Source organism: Pieris napi, chromosome 14 (genome assembly GCF_905475465.1).
Source record: "Pieris napi chromosome 14, ilPieNapi1.2, whole genome shotgun sequence".
Classification (NCBI taxonomy): Eukaryota; Metazoa; Arthropoda; class Insecta; order Lepidoptera; family Pieridae; genus Pieris; species Pieris napi.
The window spans coordinates 12633973-12652592 of NC_062247.1; the positions used below are offsets into that span (position 1 = coordinate 12633973).

The 18620-nt window shown below is 40.6% G+C and overlaps 3 protein-coding genes across 10 annotated transcripts; 2 read left to right on the forward strand and 1 right to left on the reverse strand.

The window, feature by feature from the left end:
- Positions 1-742: 742 nt before the first annotated feature.
- LOC125055953 lies at positions 743-5964 on the forward strand. 5 transcript variants are annotated; one of them, XM_047658724.1, is made up of 8 exons: positions 746-832; positions 920-991; positions 1063-1134; positions 1697-1827; positions 2154-2264; positions 2684-2824; positions 2894-3489; positions 3562-5731. In XM_047658724.1, exons 2-8 carry the CDS (start codon positions 935-937, stop codon positions 5340-5342), a joined length of 2889 nt encoding a protein of 962 aa, XP_047514680.1. In that variant the 5' UTR covers positions 746-832; positions 920-934; the 3' UTR covers positions 5343-5731. The 5 variants fall into 5 exon arrangements, with proteins under 5 accessions (XP_047514684.1, XP_047514680.1, XP_047514683.1 ...); XM_047658727.1 differs by having other exon boundaries at positions 2909-3489; XM_047658726.1 differs by having other exon boundaries at positions 747-832; positions 1709-1827.
- LOC125055954 (kelch-like ECH-associated protein 1B) lies at positions 5955-13390 on the reverse strand. Of its 3 annotated transcripts, none has more exons than XM_047658730.1 (12): positions 12735-13390; positions 11349-11515; positions 10726-10839; positions 10418-10582; positions 10074-10223; positions 9072-9188; positions 7719-7880; positions 7410-7601; positions 7206-7337; positions 7060-7139; positions 6615-6997; positions 5955-6549 (listed from the first exon to the last, which is right to left on the reverse strand). In XM_047658730.1, the coding sequence occupies exons 2-12, from the start codon at positions 11499-11501 to the stop codon at positions 6389-6391; spliced, it is 1809 nt and encodes a 602-aa protein (XP_047514686.1). In that variant the 5' UTR covers positions 11502-11515; positions 12735-13390; the 3' UTR covers positions 5955-6388. The 3 variants fall into 3 exon arrangements, with proteins under 3 accessions (XP_047514686.1, XP_047514685.1, XP_047514688.1); XM_047658729.1 differs by having other exon boundaries at positions 11349-11506; positions 12735-13351; XM_047658732.1 differs by lacking the exon at positions 12735-13390 and adding an exon at positions 11935-12701 and having other exon boundaries at positions 11349-11506.
- A 2193-nt stretch (positions 13391-15583) lies between these two features.
- On the forward strand, positions 15584-18571 carry LOC125055955 (ran-binding protein 3). 2 transcript variants are annotated; one of them, XM_047658733.1, is made up of 5 exons: positions 15584-15709; positions 16107-16229; positions 17200-17585; positions 17671-18051; positions 18166-18571. In XM_047658733.1, the coding sequence occupies exons 1-5, from the start codon at positions 15691-15693 to the stop codon at positions 18418-18420; spliced, it is 1164 nt and encodes a 387-aa protein (XP_047514689.1). In that variant the 5' UTR covers positions 15584-15690; the 3' UTR covers positions 18421-18571. The 2 variants fall into 2 exon arrangements, with proteins under 2 accessions (XP_047514689.1, XP_047514690.1); XM_047658734.1 differs by lacking the exon at positions 15584-15709 and adding an exon at positions 15884-16016.
- The last annotated feature ends 49 nt before the right edge of the window (positions 18572-18620 follow it).

The following is an 18620-nucleotide window of genomic DNA, read 5'->3' on the forward strand; positions in this document are numbered from 1 at the left end:
CGACCAGCCATCACAAGCAGCACCCGACGCATGGACGCCGCCACAAGCGAGCATGACGATCCTTGAAATGTGAACTTGGCTACATATCAAAATAATAATAAGACATTCCTTGGTCCACAAATTTTGGCATCACACTTGATGAGGTACGTTCTTCTGCAAACGCTTCCTATAGCTCAATGAATGAAGATGGCGTCCAAACGCCACTGTAACGAGGCTAAAGATTATCCCAACCCGTTGGTGCTTAAGAGCATCGACTACTACCCGACAACAATGGCCGTATGATTCCATGACAGTAAGTAACAACACATTAAAATCCGCCCGAGTGGCGGATGGTTCCAATCAGAATTAAAAACCGCCTTAACTGGGGAAGGCGAGGTCCCTTGCTCACTTCAGTGAGCTTCCGTCCCGACGACCCGCTAGTCGTGGGAAATACCCATTTCAGACAGATTTACGCTCGCCAAAACAGCCCGAGCTGTGCTGACAAGGCCCTTCAGATCAACAAAAACATTCCATTCTAAAAAAACGAACAACTATTCCCTACTTGATCTGTGATCTGGGACCTGAGACAAAAATACTTTTCAACAGTCGTGACGACTAATGTTAAACGAATTTGTATGGCAATGACATTAGTTCACGCTTTGTCACGTGACCATTTTTGTATAAATTTGTTTGGCGTTAGTGGGTCTGTGGCTGTGCCTGTCGATTGTCGAATAAATTGGCCTAAAGGTCTAGATACCAGGCCATAAACTCCAAAAAAAAAAAACAAATTGTCGAATAATAACTTTGTCTCAAGCCTTCGCTTTTACGATGGATAGTTGAATACTTGAATAATGTAATAAGTAATTTAAGATTTGATCACTAATAAAATAATGATTAGCGACAATATAAACTAATGCTAAATTTAGTTTAAATATTTTAGAATTCGCGCATCACCATGGAAAACATATATGATGATTTGGAGAATTATGAAGAAGCCAACATAATTGAAGATGTACGTCGGACATTGACAAAATTAAGCGCCAAAATGAGACCTTAGATTAATATTTTATTATTTACTTGCAGCTTAAAAATGAAAATAGTGAATTGAAGAAGAAACTCGAACAATATACCAGCACTATAAACCAACTACAAGTTGTGAGTATATTTATTAGAATGTTAAATATAGTGTTAAAATAATTTTTACCTACCTCATGAACTTTAATATAGTCAAGCTTTACATACAATTCCTAAATATTACCACCACTCAGAAAACAAAGGAACTTAATTGACTTTTGAAGTAGTTGTTCTAAGACCAGGGTGCATTTAGGTTCTAAATTTATCACATGTGTGCATTTCACTAGCTCATATTTACTCTTAAGCACAACAATTGGAGGAGGCAATTTCCTAAGGGCACACAGAAATAAGAGATATATTTTAGTTTTATACTACTTCATATTGCTATTCCTTAAGTTATATTTTCTAATTTCTATAATACATCATCAATGGACTCACTGAAAATCAGTGCTGTGGCAACATGAGTGTACTAGTATACCTATGTTTTTGTTGTATTTAGTTTTATTTTTCTTTGTCTATGTTTTGTGTGCTTGTTATACATGTTTCTTTCTTTCAATTAAATTTCTTGCAATTGATATTAAAGTAGACTGTTTTTAAAAAAAGGTGTTTATAAGCTCAGAATAGTAGTGCATTGTATTTGTAGAACATTTTTCAGGATTTTGAAAACCTTAGTTCTGAATATAAAAAATTAGAACTGAATTATTCATCACTGCTGAAAACTGCAAGAGCAGAAATAGAGAGAAAAACAAATATGATTACCCAGTTAAATGTGGAGTGAGTATTGCTCAAATAACGAATTTTCTAGATTGTTTAAATTGTCATAAACACACACACAAGCTTGTGTGTGTGTTTATGATGTATAAGTTTAATGACCGATTTGCTTCCTTCAAAATTTTTGATACTGCCTGTAACACATTTGTTCTGAATTAAGAAAAACTTCTTTACTTGATATTTTGAACACAGAATACTGTTACATGAGTCACATACATTTGTGTTTAAAACTAGATTTTATTTAAAGAATTAAATAAAAAAGGGTTTTTTGTAGGTAAGCATCATACAATATTTGAAATGTTATAACTAAAATCCTTTTATATTTCTAGGAAAGACATGATGGTAATTCAAACATTTCAAAATAAAGGAAGACAATGTTTTAAGAAAGTAACTTGTAATAAAGAGACAATCTCTAAGAATACTGAGATTGACAGCAGCAGGTAAATTTAAGTAATAGTTTTGTTCATCATGCACTATCTCAATCTATATACATTTTCTATATATCTATATACAAAATGTATGTGCCAGGTATCAAACCTAGGTCAGTTAAGTCAAAGGTTGTGGATTGGATATTATACCACAGAATGATCTGAGGTCAAGTGCATTTTATCTGTCGGCTATAATATATCTACATAAATATTATATATAGGGGATATTTTATTTTTGTATGTCTATACTGAATAAACTTAAAAACTACTGAGCGAATTCTAAATAAATATGTTGAAGGTGTCTGAATAAATAGCAATGGAGCTTCATCTATTTCCACACAATCACCAAACAGGGTTTGAAAAGCAACCACATCTATTACCATACTACCTCTATAGAACATGCGAAGGTTTGAATACTGAAATTGTCACAGGTACAAAACTGAGGACATACATTGTAAAATGGTTGGAAAACGAAAATCAGGACACATGATGGATATAAAAGAAAATGTTTTGGATAGTAAAGAAAGGACTTCCTCTAAAAACATCCCAAATTTCAGGAAATCAGTTCCTAGGTAAGGGCTTTAATGATTATTTTATCATAGAATAGGTAACCATTAGATTAATAGTTAAATTAATTTTAGCCAATTTAGAAATAGATGTGACGAGGAACACTCTCACCTACCAAAGGAGCAAAGACTAAGAGACGATGAAGCCTTAGACAAGAAAAGTAGCAAAACTAAAAACTCTAACAGTATTGAAGGAAAACAATTATATCACAAAGCGTCCGTCTCCATGAGGAGCGACAACGATAGATATAGCGATAACCTCTATCGACAGAGAGAGAAAACGCGATATAGACGGAACAGCCCTCAAAGAATTTCGCGTCACCGATCCAGATCTCCACCGGCCGATAGATTTAGTCGACGTAAAAGTCACGACAGACGAAAACACTACAACGATTCAGAACACTCGGCCCATCGTGATATAATTCCAGTCGATCAAATTGAACAACCTGTTCTCAAACACAAGCTACTGCCACATTCTGAAGAACCGAGCCAAAAAAAAATTCGCGTGGATTCATATGGAACATATGCCGGTTCGGAAAGAAGCGGAGAGAGATCTGGAGATTCAGAACTAATAAGCTTCGACGCAGCTTTAACGACGCCCGAAGACCCTCTCGGATCGTGTCAATCGCCGGATTATTTGCACTGTGATAGCGATCATTCATCGATTAAAGGTATGTCCGCCAAGTTTGCACTTTTATTTTTACTAATGTGATCGAATAACAAAAATTAAAGTTTTTTTTCAGAAATAATTCATACGGCTGCAACACCACAGGCCGATCCCAGAATAACTAGCAAGAAATATATTGTACGAGCCGAAAACGGCCAAGATGTTTTGAAGAGCAGATCTAGTACTGAAGTTTATTTACAAAGAGTTAACCCGTCACTTTGGGGTATTCCGAAAGTAATTATTCCAGATGCGTTATTGCTGAAACCTCCTTCGGTTCAATGTCTTCAAGATAATCTGCAAAAGTATTCAGAAATCTCTTTAAAACCCACACGAGACGATCGCAATTCGACAAACGGCAAAGTAAATTCTAACGGATGTGTAACTAAAAGCAGTTCAATAACATCAGAAGTCCCCAAAGTGAATAGCAAACCTCCACAATACTCCACGAACAAGGCTGACTTTCCAAGTTTGTTGACAAATGCGCGTAGGCCAACACACGAGTCACAAGCTGGCACTTCTAAAAGTGAAATGTCATTTATTAATGACACGGAGCCACACCCATTTGTTAGTATAGAAACTGTCGAAGGGGACTTGCTGTTGAGTGACGAAGGTAGCGATAATAACGCAGATAGAAGTTCCGCCGACGGTCAGACCATAGACAAAATTAAACAATCTAAGTCGGATAAAAATACATTCACGTATCAAAGTTCATCTAATTCCGGTGAAAATAAAATAATATCTCATATTGTAACAAATAAAAAAGAAATCGATAGCAAAATTCCAGTAGATCAAGAAAACCATATTGAGAATATCCCAAAAACAAAGGATAGGGAAGAGACAGATATACCGCCTAAAGATTTTGTCAAATCTCTTCAAAATGAAAACAATAGAAACGCAGCTATCTCGTTGGAGGACAATAGGGCAGAAGAAAGCCTTTCAAATAGGGAAACATCCAAATTAGGGAAAAATACAACTTGTAATGTTGAATTGGACCAAGTACCAGACAAAAGTAAATCTGTTAACAATGTTAAAATCCATAAGAACTCGCTCGATTCACCGGACAAACTTAAATGTGAGCGAGGAAGCGAAGATATTACTGATACGAGCACTCAACTTGAAAAACCAAAAAAATACCAAGAGCCTAAACGAAGACAATGTCCAGAAAAGAGTGACAAACACAGTAAAGTTAATATTAGTAACAAAAAACATAAAAAAAAGAAATTAGATGAAACAAAATTCAAGGAAATCGACAAGAGCACTCTGGCACCGGACGGTCAAAAGAAGTTTAGCGACTTATTTGGAGAAAGCAGCAATAGCCTGATAATGCCTGAGGATTTAGGCATTCGAAGCGTAGAAGTCGCCGAGAGCCCGAAGATTAAATTTGCATCCATTTGCAACGATTCACAGAATGCTGTCGATCATGTTGAAAACGATCCAAACCCAGGTCCCGGTCTCATTCTAGAAAGCATTGCGGACACGCGTGTCGACGTCAACGTGACCGCGAGCGAACAATTAACGAACGGTACCGTCATTTGCAGCGATACTCGAATACCAGAAAAGGCCAATTTGTTTGAGAACATCAAACCTGCCATATCCACGGACAGGCCGGACGTCGTCATCGTCTCGACGGGAGTTCAATCTAAGCTTCTAGAGGACGATATCGACGGAGACATCTCGAAAAGTGTCTCGATCGACACCGCGCGTCCTCTCACGGCTCTGGCGACATCGACCCCCCTCAAAGATCAGAACTGCGTCGCTGCCGGTCGATCCGTCAAAGATACCGTTCTCGACGAGGCCGGAGACGTCCCCGACGTGAGGATTTTCGTCAAACGGCGAAGGAAAATAAAGAAACTCTAGCCGAGTCGTCGTCTCGCCCTTTCGGTCTGTCGGATCGCTGACGTGAAAATATAAAACGTCGACGACGATATCGATCGCGTCGCGGAGACCACTTCGACTCTGCTTTTCCTAAACGAATCGTACGAGGACAGAACGATCGTCGTTATCGCCTGCTATTTTCTTTTCTATCATCGTGACGGACGTCACTAAAATCTACATCGGCGGACATAACGGTATAATGATAAATATTGAGCCGTTCGCGGTTTACGCGTGCCTATTTCTTTTTAATGAACCGGGTCAACGGAGGCCGGGGCGAGTCTGATTATCGTACAATTTTATGTCGATTCTGCTTTCGAATGCCATCGCGCACACTTTTATTATTATTATATTGATTAAAACTATTTCTCTTATAGTTTCTCTTTTTTAGCCACACAATGTTGACAAATGTTTGTGTAACGTATTGGACAATATTATTATATTATGATACAAATATAGCTCAGGAGCAATTCGTGTTTCAGGCGCATGACGCTCCATGCGAACGGCAGACTCGGCCCCTCCGGGTCTTCCTCGCCGTGATCGAGGCGGAGTCGTCGTATATCAAGAGTGACTTATCTAAAATTAAAATACACTTAATTCTCGTAAATCTCAATTTATTTATAAAAATCATATTTTAACTTACCTATGTACATCGAGGACACGATTACTTATGATTAAAATATCCACCTCGCCATATATACACATACGTACTGTTTAATTTTATTTATTACAATTTATAATTATTACATTACATTAGCGATCGTATCACGAATTAAACCATAAAGACTTAGATGTCCACGGCCATATTATATTATCATAATTAAGATTTATACGAAATGCAATTCTGTCGAGGATCCGACCGACTGTCACGTGTCTACAAAAATATGTGTAAAAGTGATAAAGTGAACTCAAATCGCCTGCGTCGGTCACCTCGAACGTTTCACGCGCGGAGCCGTCCTTTCCGGACGAGTCGACGATCACCGTTTTAGCGCGAGGCGGTCGTGGCTCATCGGAGGTTCGGGAACGCCCGGTCACGAGCGCGAGTGCGCATCCGCGGGCGCCGGATGCTGGTAGCAGACGGCGGACGCGTGGCCCGAGCGCGCGGACGTCAGCGGCGGCCCGCTCTTCCACGAGTCCGTGGCCGGGTCGTACACCTCCACGATGTCCAGGAACGCGTTGCCGTCGTAGCCGCCTGCGAACAGAGGAGGCGTCAGCGCGGAGACGGACGGGGCCAGGGAGAGGAGCGGAGCTACGGACCCATGGCGTAGAGCTTGTTGTCCAGCACGGTGAGCGACAGCGCCGAGCGCGCCACCGGCACGGGCGCCACCGTCTCCCACGAGTCGCGCTCCGTGTCGTAGCGCTCCACGGCGGCCAGCTGCTGCGCGCCGTCGTAGCCGCCCACCACGTACACGTGCTGGCCGAGGGCGGCCACTCCGGCGCCGCTGCGGGCGACGCCCATGGGCGCCACCTCGCTCCACACGTTGTTCTCGGGGTGGTAGCACTCGACGGAGCGGACGCGCCGCACGCCGTCGAAACCGCCCACGGCGTACAGCAGCCGGTTCACGACGGCCACGCCCACCCCGAGCCGGGCGCAGCCCATCGCCGCCGCGTACGTCCACGTGTCCGTCTCGGGGTCGTACCTGCAATCGGATCGGGTCAGTCGCCGGGCGCGGGCGGGCGGCGCGAAGGCCTCGGCGCTTACCGTTCGACGGACTTGTGGTACTCGGAACCGGCGGAGCCTCCCACGGCGTACAGCAGCCCGTCCATCACCGCCACGCCCACCTGACGGACAGCCACGATTTAAGCGAGACGTCGGACGAGGTCGCGGCCTGCGCGAAGTCTACTGACCCTGTGTCTCGGCGTGGCCATGGGGCTGCACGGCCTCCATCGCTCGGTGGCGGGGTTGTACACGTCCACCCAGTCGCTGTCGTACGACGAGCCCGGCGACGTGTTGCGGCCTCCCACCGCGTAGAAGATCCCCTGGACGCAGAAGAGGACTCTTAGGATAGGATGAGGAGGATACCAATTCGTCGAGCGGAAGCGAGTACGCACCTTCAGGAAGGCGGCTCCGAGCCCCGAGCGAGGCACGGTGAGGCGAGGGAGCGTGCTCCAGCAGTTGTCGTCCAGGTTGTAGGCTTCGAAGGTGTCGATGGAATGGCGGAAGTAGCCTCCCGCCACGTAGATGATGCGGGGCGTGTTGGGTCGTCTCTCTTTCACCACGGGCTTCTTGTGGAGCGTCAGGTCCTGCGGTGCCGAGGCGAAAACCGTCATAAGCTTCGTCGAACGAGTGCCGGTCGTCGGCTTCGAGGCGACGATCGACCCTACGTCTTAGAATAGAGTGAGATTGAATTGTTTCGAGACCTGGAATATCCTGGCGAGGTACTCTCGGCAGGCGGGCACCTTCTGAAGGACGGCGCAGGTGGTCATCTGCTCCTTTAGAAAGCTGGGCGTCAGGAACTGGCAGCGCACCGCCTGCAGGATGTGCTCCATGCGCGGGTGACGCCGCTCTTCGTCGTACTTCACCTGTTTCGCCGAACGGTATACTACGACCGTGCACTTCGGCGACGGTTGTAATTAAAGTAATAACCCTACGGCTAACCTATCTAACGGCTCGAGCTTTTCTGTCGACCTCCGGGATAAGCTATATCAAATATTAGTTTTGTCGAATAATAGTCGGCTGTAGTCTGCCGTCCTCGCATATTGCACGTGTCACTCCATTTATCGACCGGGCAAAAGCCTCAAAACGGAAAGCACAAGGCGACGCTGCCTTTCGGGGTAGTTAAAACAAAAAAGCCTCCACGGGACACGTTCATTTCCAGCATTCGAACCTCAGAGCGAGTCGCCCGGCCGACGTTGCCGATTGAGTTGTAGGTATATTAATTTATCGTATGATAACCCACAAAAGGCGATATATAAAACATAACAACAAAATATATGGTCCTGAACTAATATACATGAATTGCAAATGAGCTATTGGACGCCGTAATTGGCGAGTCATAGTCTCGTCGACGTCATTCCGATAACGCAATGACAATGATACGGTCAGGGTCGAGAGATAAATTTTAAAGACTCGTGGCTACGGAGTGTAGTCGAAATTTCAAAGGCAATTTTCTTGAAACCTTTCGTGAATTCGTGTGGGGAGAGCACTCTTGTGCCCGGTTTCTAAGCTATTCGTTCTTCGCTATAGTTGACCAGCGAGAGTAGGCCTAACTATTTGGCTCTCGAGTGATGACTCTCCTAATTCACGCTCGTGTGCTTGTTCGTATACATTTGTCAGGGTCAGTTAGATGACGAACTGGTGATTATAATGACGAGATGTCATTCACGAAACTTTGTTCTTATTTGCATGAACTACATAATATTAAAGAAAATGTTGCATTATCCCAGTTCAATTAATTATTGTTAGTTATACTTATGTTTAAGTTGTCACATATTACACGTGGATAGAGAATTTGGGTCTATTTATGGCTTTTCTTTTCTGTTTTCAGAAAGGGAATATACACAATCGGGACTAGGTACTGTCAGTTTTTTATCATCAAACGTAGACATAATATTTTGTTAAATAACGTCTTTAGTTTCCGTGGTGTAGCATAGGAAAGATAAGGGGCAAACGGGCAAAACAAAGATAGCAATAATTGTATATTTGTGGCGACAATGTTGGCAATGGCCAATCGATTGACATATAGGGAAGTCGAGTACAAGATCAGCACTAACCCAATTCAATACGGCGTTGTATACTTCCCGTTCTTCTCTGACGTTCAGTTCATCTTTTCTGATGAGATTTATTATCTCTGGCGCCGTCAGTTGTAGGAATTCCTCCTCTTGGCAAACCTGCCAAAATTATATTATGAAATAATTAAATCTATACTTAATAATGTTACAAAATTGTAGAGTTTGATTGTCTAATTTTTTTGGATAATATTTTTTTTAGGTAATAGTAGGCAAACGGGCAGGAGTCTCATCTGATGTTAAGAGTTATACCCCGCCCATGGACACTCACATTGCCAGAAGGCTCGCGAGTGCGTTGCCGGCCTTTTAAGAATTGATACGCTATTTTCTTGAAGACCCTAAGTCGAACTGGTTCGGAAATACTTCAGTGGGCAGCTGGTTCCACATAGTGGTGGTGTATGGCAAAAACTGAGTAGCAAGAAAGGGATTTTTTTTAATCAAACGCGCAAACTTGTGTCTTCTTCGGGTTAAATTGGACTAGATTTAGTCTACCCCAGTCCACGTAGCAGAGTTTCGACATCAGACGGAACTTGTTCCGGTACTCATCGACAAATGCCCAAGAAATACATGTCCGGCCAGTGTAAACAGTATCCCCAGTGCTGTCGTCCGCATAGAAATGAACGTTGCTAAGCTGCAACATATCATTGATATGCAGAAGAAACAGGGTCGGGGATAGAACACAGCCTTGTGGGACCCCAGCGTTCACGGGTTTAAGGTCGGAACATGCTCCGTCCGAAATCAAAATAGTGAAATCGTCGCTTTTAGATTAAACGTGAGATATACACACAGATAATACGTGCCGAGTCCCGTCTCTCGCTCCCTCCCTCGTCACGGCATCACATCACGTCTCGTGACGGCATTGGCCTAACGCTACGTGTAAAGAATTTGTTAAATCGCAAGCGCAACTTTAAAAAGTCCCATTACTTTTACATATGTTGAGATATCTTATTTATAATTAATTCGAGTAAGATGACCGATGGCACTCACCTGTATAAAGTTTCTCTCGATGAACTGGTTGGCCTTCTGCTTGAGCTCGACGCAGCCGTGCTGCTCGGCGAAGTTGGCGATGCCGATGGCGTTGAGAGGGTCCAGCTGCCTCTCTAGGAAGGCGCAGCACGCGTCTATGACATTCGAGATCTGCGGCACACGACTGCAATATAACGTCCCTCTACACCACTCCGTCCGTCACTCTTCCGCAAAAGCATCTCCTCCGGCGGAACACGTCTTCGCCGAGCGACCTCGACGAGATATGTTCCGCCGGAAATTATGAAATGTGATAATTGGAAGGCGAGTGAAATGATTAGCGGCACGAGCAGACCGGTAGTGCGTACCTGGAACATGGTGGCGGCGGGCAGCAGTTGGCAGACGGTGACCTCCGTGATGCGCACCTTGCCCGTGTACATGAAGTACACGAGCCAGGCCATGGCGGACGGACACACGCCCTGCAGCCGCACTCGCGACATCTCGCACTCCTTCAGCCCGCTCGTGAACATCGCCTGTCGCACTGCTCTCTTTTATACACACTCTTTCGACTGTCTTAAGTTTAAACGAGGAGATATTTAACTTCCCGTTAAAATTACACGCATCGTTCGGTAATGACGTAACCTGAATCGACTAACGCATTATAAATATAGTTTACCTTGAAGTAGGGGCTGCCGGCGGCCAGCACCACCTTGTGCACGTGGAACAGCTCGTTGCCCACCTCCAGGACCACATCCGTCAACATGTGGTGAGACCGCATCGTGAACAGCATCTGAGCGAACGACGGCTAAGTCTATATTGTTTCCGCTTACGGAGAAAACTAACCACTTACGACGTCTTTAGTGGTCCCATATTAATTTCATAATTCTTTGCAATTAACATTTTATAATGAATTGTGCACATTTTCATAACCTTGAGGATTTGCCGAGTCATTACAGCTTGCATGGTATGATAACACATTTGTACCGCGAAAGGTCTATTCTTTAGTAAAGCTAAAATATAGTATATATTAGTAGTATGGACAAAAAGGTAAAGTGTTATCTAGATATGTAAGAATATCCGTTCAACATAATATATATAAATATTGGTAAAATTTGTTTATTGTAATTAATGTGCACATAGGAATGACGCCGCGATGATGTTGATGTGATTTTTCGATTTATAAATACCTAACTGACAAATAACACAAACCTTATTGGTTTTTACACCTGGCACCACATTAAATAAATATGACAGTCCTAATTTCATACCTTACAACCGTATCAGGGCTCAGCCCTTTACCTTCATAAAGTCTGGTATGTAATTTCCTAAACAGAAGGTTGTATCGCCAATGTCCTTGCTGCTGCCATAGACAGAGTCTATCATGACATCACAGTTAATAGGTGGCATATCATCAAGTAAGTTGCCTCGTCGAGCCTCATCTTCTTTCTCCATGTTATCTGGAAAAACTAACTATGTTATTGCATCAATGCAACTCTGTGTTATTTCATCAATCTATTATTTTATGTGATTGCTTTACTGAAGGAAGTACTTTTTCTTGTTGTTGCTTACCAACAAACTCTGAAAACTTTAGGGCTTATGTCAACATAACTGTTACAAAAATATTACTAATCAAAATTATGAAGTTTACTAAAACTGAAATAAATCTTTTTACTCAAATGCAACATTAAACCTTCTAGAAGCAAACAGGCTATCATGTTCGTCAATAATTTGTATTAGAATATATTGAATAAAACAACAATATTGCCAAATCCATCTTGAATCTACAGTTATGACCATTTTCACTACAAGAAAAAAGCAAGGTGAGGCATTACAAGCTTGTTTGTTTTTCTATGATATAAAGATGACTAAGCAAAACAGTTATTACTTTGTGTGAACAAAATGTTTTTTGTGGAAGTAGTTTACTTTAGATATTGTACAGGAAACTAGTAGGGCTCTTTGTCACCAACTGCCTGCAACTATCCTATCATGGTGTCATGATAGCAGACATAATGTGAGACAAAGGCTTTTGCTAACTCTTAAAATTTTTACAATCATAAATAAGTATATTATATAAATGCCCCATAAATTTCTTAGTGATTTAACTTAATGATAAGAATCCTATTTTTCTAATGTAATATTAAAGATTAAGGCAAACCAATAAGGCTGTGTGTAGAGATCACAGTTGACATTCTTCAAATTAATGCTAATTCCAGAAGAATGTTTTGCTGATAACAATCTTAGGGAAAATTTCAGAGTCAGACCTAATGCTAAGAATATCAAAACATATTGGAGTTTGACCTATAGAAGCTATAGCTTCTAATGAATCTTAGTTTTGATTTTAAGATTAAAATTTTATCCTCCTTATTTTTTAAATATGCTATTAGCCTTTAATTGCTATTGATTGATATGTCATTCTTGTTACTATGCAAATAAATCATGTGACAAAACATTATTTTACTTGGTTTAAACTTTAAAGGTTATAATGTTTATGAATAACACCATAAGTTTGTATAGCTACTAGTTAACATGTGCAACAATGTAGTTGCAAAATTGCATTGCTTTAGACTGTGATACCAAACGATTTTTTTGCACACTACATGAAATATTCAGTTCACTGAATTGTTTGTAGGTGTACATCTAGTATTCAAAAAATAATTGACATGAATGAGACAAAAGGTAACTTACCAGCAACAATAAAATAGTTTTAAAATTCAGTGAATAAAGACTGATGCAGTGTAGTTTTCACTTTATAGAACACAATAATGTCTTTTATATAGCTTCACACATATTTAACGAAAAGAGCATGATTAAATAGATTTAGCTTGTTGGTTAGTAGAGACGTGTAATTTATCGCGCTAAGTTGTAGAGTAGTATCTCAGATTAAATAACTTTGTTTCGTTTGATAATAATTTATTCCATTAAGTAAAGGAGATAATAAAAGTATGAAGTTTACACACTGTTTTAGGCTTCTACTATTTTATTCTATTCTAAGAATTTAATAATTATCTAATACTAAACAAATGTTATATCATTAATTAACACGTTCGCGGCGCTTTTGCGCTAACTCACTGTTCTGCGACAGCTTGAGTCAACTCACTAATAAACGTTTTGGTACTTGGTAGCACTAAGTACACTGACACATAATATTGTCACGTGGTCAATAATTTACTACTTAATTGAAAAAACAACAAACAATTAGTGACAATGTCAAGAAAATGTAGTGTAATTTGAGTTAATCCTAGGCTTGAAGTAAAATCACTTTGACAGACGTGACAGTACTAAACGAATTTGTATGAAAATGGTCACGCGCAAAGCTTGAGATATTTTTGTCGTTCACATGCATATAAAAATTCGTTGAGTATTATATAGTGGGCCACGCCTGTTGAAAAGTGATTTTGTCTCAAGTCCTAAGACCAAGAACTAAAGCATAGAACCTAGTAAAAAGTAAGGTTGGACACCTAGCTATATTTTGTCTTTAATTTAAACGTAGTTTATCTTTGGGGAGAATGTGACACCTCATCCATACTCATATTCTTTTTTACTTGGTGGTCGTAAAATGTAAATCCATTTATCAAATTATGATGTTTAATGCCATGTCATCAGATTAGGTATGTCGATCGTATACATTTCTTATATTATTAATATTATGATGACAAGATGTCATTCAAACATTCAGTAAATACCGGCTTACCGCCCTTGGGTCCCGCATTAAAAACTTAATGCAATGTTGCCACTTAACTGCTTCTTTTAAATAAATAGTGCGTTTTCCAATTACAGAGCATTATGCGACTCAGTGCCGCACAATGCCGCATAATGCTGAAGCTTAATTGCAACGTGAATTAGTTTTCAAATGCATCAGCAGAGTGCGCTAAGTCAGTGTTGAAAAAAAAAATCTTCTGAATAGAGTTAGCAACCTCATTAATGTATAAATAACTAGCCGATCCGGCAAACGTCGTTTTGCCATGTATATCATTTATAATAAAAAAATAGGGGTTGATCGTAGAGGGTTGAAAATTAGGGGTTGTATGTATTTTTTAATTCTGTAACATAAAAAAAATAAAAAATAAAATTTTATTTATAAATAAAAAAATAAAAATTAGGGGTGGACTACCCTTAACATCTGGCGGGCTGATTTGTGAATCTAAACCATTCCCAGATCCCCTTGAACACACACAAAAAATTTCATCAAAATCGGTCCGGTCGTTTAGGAGGAGTTCAGTCACATACACACGCACACAAGAAATATATATATTAAGATGTGGTAAACTTTACATCATTTACGTTTTGAGTAATTTTTTTTATGATTTCTAAAAAAAATATAAGTATACTTTTTCAAAACCATTGCAACACAACAAAAGTATAATCCTGTAAAATAAATTTGTTTACAGATCCGAATTTTAAAATAAAATTGTATTCATATTTTAAATGTGGAATATAAAAAAAGTAACTATTTATTTTATATTTCTATATTTTTTTTTAGCAGTTTGAAATAACTTTAATTATTTTCAAAATCTACGAGGAAACGAAAGCCTTACAAATTTTTCAACAATAAATAATATTTACTAACGAAAATTTCGATAAAAGCCAACTTAAAGAAAAACACTGGTAAATTTTCTGTCACTGTGTTGGTATTGATTGCGAGAAGCACGCGAGAGCATAAGTTTTGAGAGTGCTCAATTGTGCGAAGCGTTGCTGTAGTTGGAACATTCAACGTTGAGCATTATGCCGCATAATGAGCTCTAGTGCTGTAATTGGAAAACGCACATATTTATCATTACTATAATCTTATTCTGTATTGAGTATTCATTACAGAAAATTTTACAAATTCAGAAAGTTGGTTGGTTGTTTTTATGTCTTTAAAATGGCTTGAGATAAAATCACTGTGACAAGAGTGCCCTAAAACTAGGCAAAGTAAACGAATTAATTGTCATTTTCTCATACTTCTCTCATTCCCAAAGAAATTCGTTTTGTGTTCACAATAATAAAGCAATTTTGTCGCAGGTCTAAGGCTGGGGATACACATGCCAAGCATGAAAGTTACTGGCATGTATGAGTAACTGGCAGACTGCGGATACATTTGCAAGTAATACTGGCATGCATACTGTGCCCTTGCATGCCAGTATTACCATCGCGTATACACAGGACAGTTCGTGAGAGTATTTCGTACCTACCTGTTCTTGCGCGTTAAAGATGGATAACAATCGAAGTGAATTCAACAAAATTGTGTTGTTACTAGCGATTGAATGTGTAGCTAAATTAATGAAAGATAAAAAGAAAAAACGAAGACGGGTTTGGGTAAGAGATTCACACAACGAGCCGCAACGAGTCGGCTACTGGCATGCCCGTAGCTGTCGCGTCTGTTCACACGTGCCAGGTTAGCAGTCCCCCCGCGACCCCTCCCTCAACGGGCATGCAAGAAAATCAAATGTTGTGCTAGCTACTTGCAACCAGCTAGCTTCCAGTTACAGGTATGCCAGTTAGTGAATACACATGACTGTAGCTGGCACTTGCAAGGAGCTGGTATGCTAGTGAGCAAGCTACGGGCATGTGTATCCCCAGCTTAAGAGGTTGTTGTATTCTTCCTAGTCTGTGCATACTGTGATTGTAATATTTTGTGCTCTTGGATATAGGAAGTGCGATAATGGCAGATACAAAGCAAGGTAAATAATTTTCGTAATACAATTGTTTCTCGTTATAAGTTTCAGTTCCATAAATATTCATTAATATATATAACATATTTGCATCTATGTTTATAATTAAGTTTTTCCAATAATACTTAACCACTCTACTTTTTGACAATGCATTCTAAGTCGTCTACTTTTTTGTTTTTCTTTTTTTCGGCTCACACACTTCTATTTGCAATTATTATTTACCAGCGATATAAAGAAGATTTACGTAAATTTGCGATATGTAAAATTTAAAAACTTTATAAATAGTAATGTATAAATATGACTGTGTTTCCTTCTGGTCCGTACGGATTATGAAATGTATAGATAATTTGCGTTTAGAAAATTACTGGTAAAAAATTCTACTACAAATTCAATATCTGGCTTGCAGGAAAACAAACCGAAGATCTTTACAATGGCTCTCCGTCGCGAATCGTTTTGGCAAAACCTAAATTAGGTGGTTTTGGTTCATCTGGATTACCAAGTTGTTCTAATAAGGGCACTAATCAATTGGGTAGGTACTATTGAATGAATGAATTGACTTGACAGTCAAATAGAAATAGATTTGGATGTGCTAATTATTTTACAGAATCTCTCATTTAATAAAATTCTTTATGTAAAGTCTCAACATGCTGTAATTTCAACTTTGTGTGATCTTCACATTAAAAATTCTAAGGTTCATATTGATTGGAATTGGAAATGTGAGTCTTTTAAGTAATAGATAATGTTGATAATAAATAAAATTGCTAAAATGGTTTATGATTGAATTAATTTTGTGGTATCAGTGATTGCTAGAGGTGAATAGTTCTTGGGCTTTACTCATGTAGGATATGCCAATTCCTTGTCTTAACATACCATTTCGAACATACAGTCTGTGAGTGCTTGATAGGTCCATATAATCTGCCATGCTACATTTAGTTTGATCAATATACTAGATAGGTATGTTAATCAAATGTACACTTAATGTGGTGTATGTTCCTCCATAGTTCAATCTATTGATACCGAAATGCTATCATAACAGCTGTAGTCATCAGTCAACCTCAAATGCCAGTTCTTACACCTCAGAATGCAATGTAGTTATGAAACTTTGCAATATGATACTAGTTTTACAAATTATTTTTTAATATATGTAGTGTACATAAGTTATATGAAACATTAAAAATAATTTATAAAACAATTTTTCTGTTGTACCTATTAATCAGTTTGTATCTAAGGTTTTAAATATTTTTATATTATTGTTTAATCTGTACTGTTTTTATTATTAAATCATAAAAAGTGATATTTAAAATATATTCAATATATATATGAGTTGCTTCCTATATTATTAGTTATAAGATTTAGGTATATACATATATTTTTTTAATGTTTTTTGTGTAGGTTAATTGGGTATAAATATTGTGTCGTTCTATCGAATTAGTAATAACTGTAAAGATAGAATAATGATATGGAATAAAATAAATAAATAAATATTTGGGTTATTGTAGGATCAGTGTTACGCCCACCTCAACTAAAACCAACATGTAATCTATTTGCCAAAATAACTACGGAAGAGCTAAATGTGGATAAGAAAATTCATGGCGAGGCAGTGGCTAGTACACAAGATAGTAACGACGACGAAGACGAAAGACCTAAATTTGTCCCACTGGGAAGTACTAATGCCACTCCCAAGACTAATACCGCCGTAACCGCACGCGTATCTTCCGCTTCCACACCATCGGCAGGTTTTGTTTTCGGACAGAATTTAAGCGAGAGAGTCGTCATGAAAGAAGCCCTGAACGATGGAGAAAGTCAAGACAATCACACTTCCACCAATGGAACACCTGAACTATTGTTTTCGAGCGCCGCGGCCACCGTCAAAGAAAATCCTCAGGTACGGTAAAATTGCTTGACTTTTGAAGAGATTCAGCCACAATGTCTCGCATTACGCGAGTATGAATTGAATCGTGATACTTCAGGAGGACCCCGGGCCCGGCGAGGGCAGATCGGAGAGTTTGGCCGCGGCGGCCGCGGAGTACGAGCGGTCGCACGCCCGGCCCCCGCCCCCCACCTCCAACTGCACCACCACGGGCGAAGAGGGCGAGACCAACGTGCTGCAGATGACGTGCCGGCTGTTCGCGTGGGAGGCGGGCGGGTGGCGCGAGCGCGGCCGCGGCGTGCTGCGGCTAAACGACGGCGCAGGCGGCGGCGCCCGTCTCGTGGCTCGAGTGGCAGGCTCCTTGCGGGTGGCGCTCAACACGCTGCTGTGGCCCGACATGGTGCTGGAGCTGGCCGGCGCCAAGTCTCTGCGCATCACCGCCGCCGACGCGCAGCTGCAGGTCAAACTGTTCCTCATCATGGTGAGTCACCTCTTTTGTGTAAGTGTACATTGTGTCACCTAAATATATAAATGATTTTTTTGTGTCGGCGTTGTATCTGCGGTGGTCGGTGCGTGATGGAGAGTTGCGTTGCAGGGAGCGCCGGGTGACATCGGCCAGCTGCACAGGGCGCTGCAGACGCGCGTGACGAGGATGAAGCGAGCCGCCGCCGACGGAGGGAGCGGGCCCTGCCCGGACAGACTCCGGGACGCCCCCGAGACGACGAATCCCGAGGGCGAAAGCCAGGAACCGTCGGATGAAGAAAAGGAATCCGCGTCGCTGAAGAGGAGAGAAGAGTCGGAGGAGGGGACTTCGCCTAAGAGACCTTGTCGCGACGTGTCCGTGCAGTGAGTGAGAGTGAGTGACGTGAAGTGACTGTGTACGAAGTACTTAGGTGATGACAATTAGCGTAATGTTTATTATTAGGAGATCCGATATTTGAAAATGTACGTATTTGCTATTCTGTATGAACTTTGTCAAATATAACATTTACTATGACGAGTTTAAATTTTTTTCTAAATCATTCCAAACTTTGCTGTGTCACGTTTTCG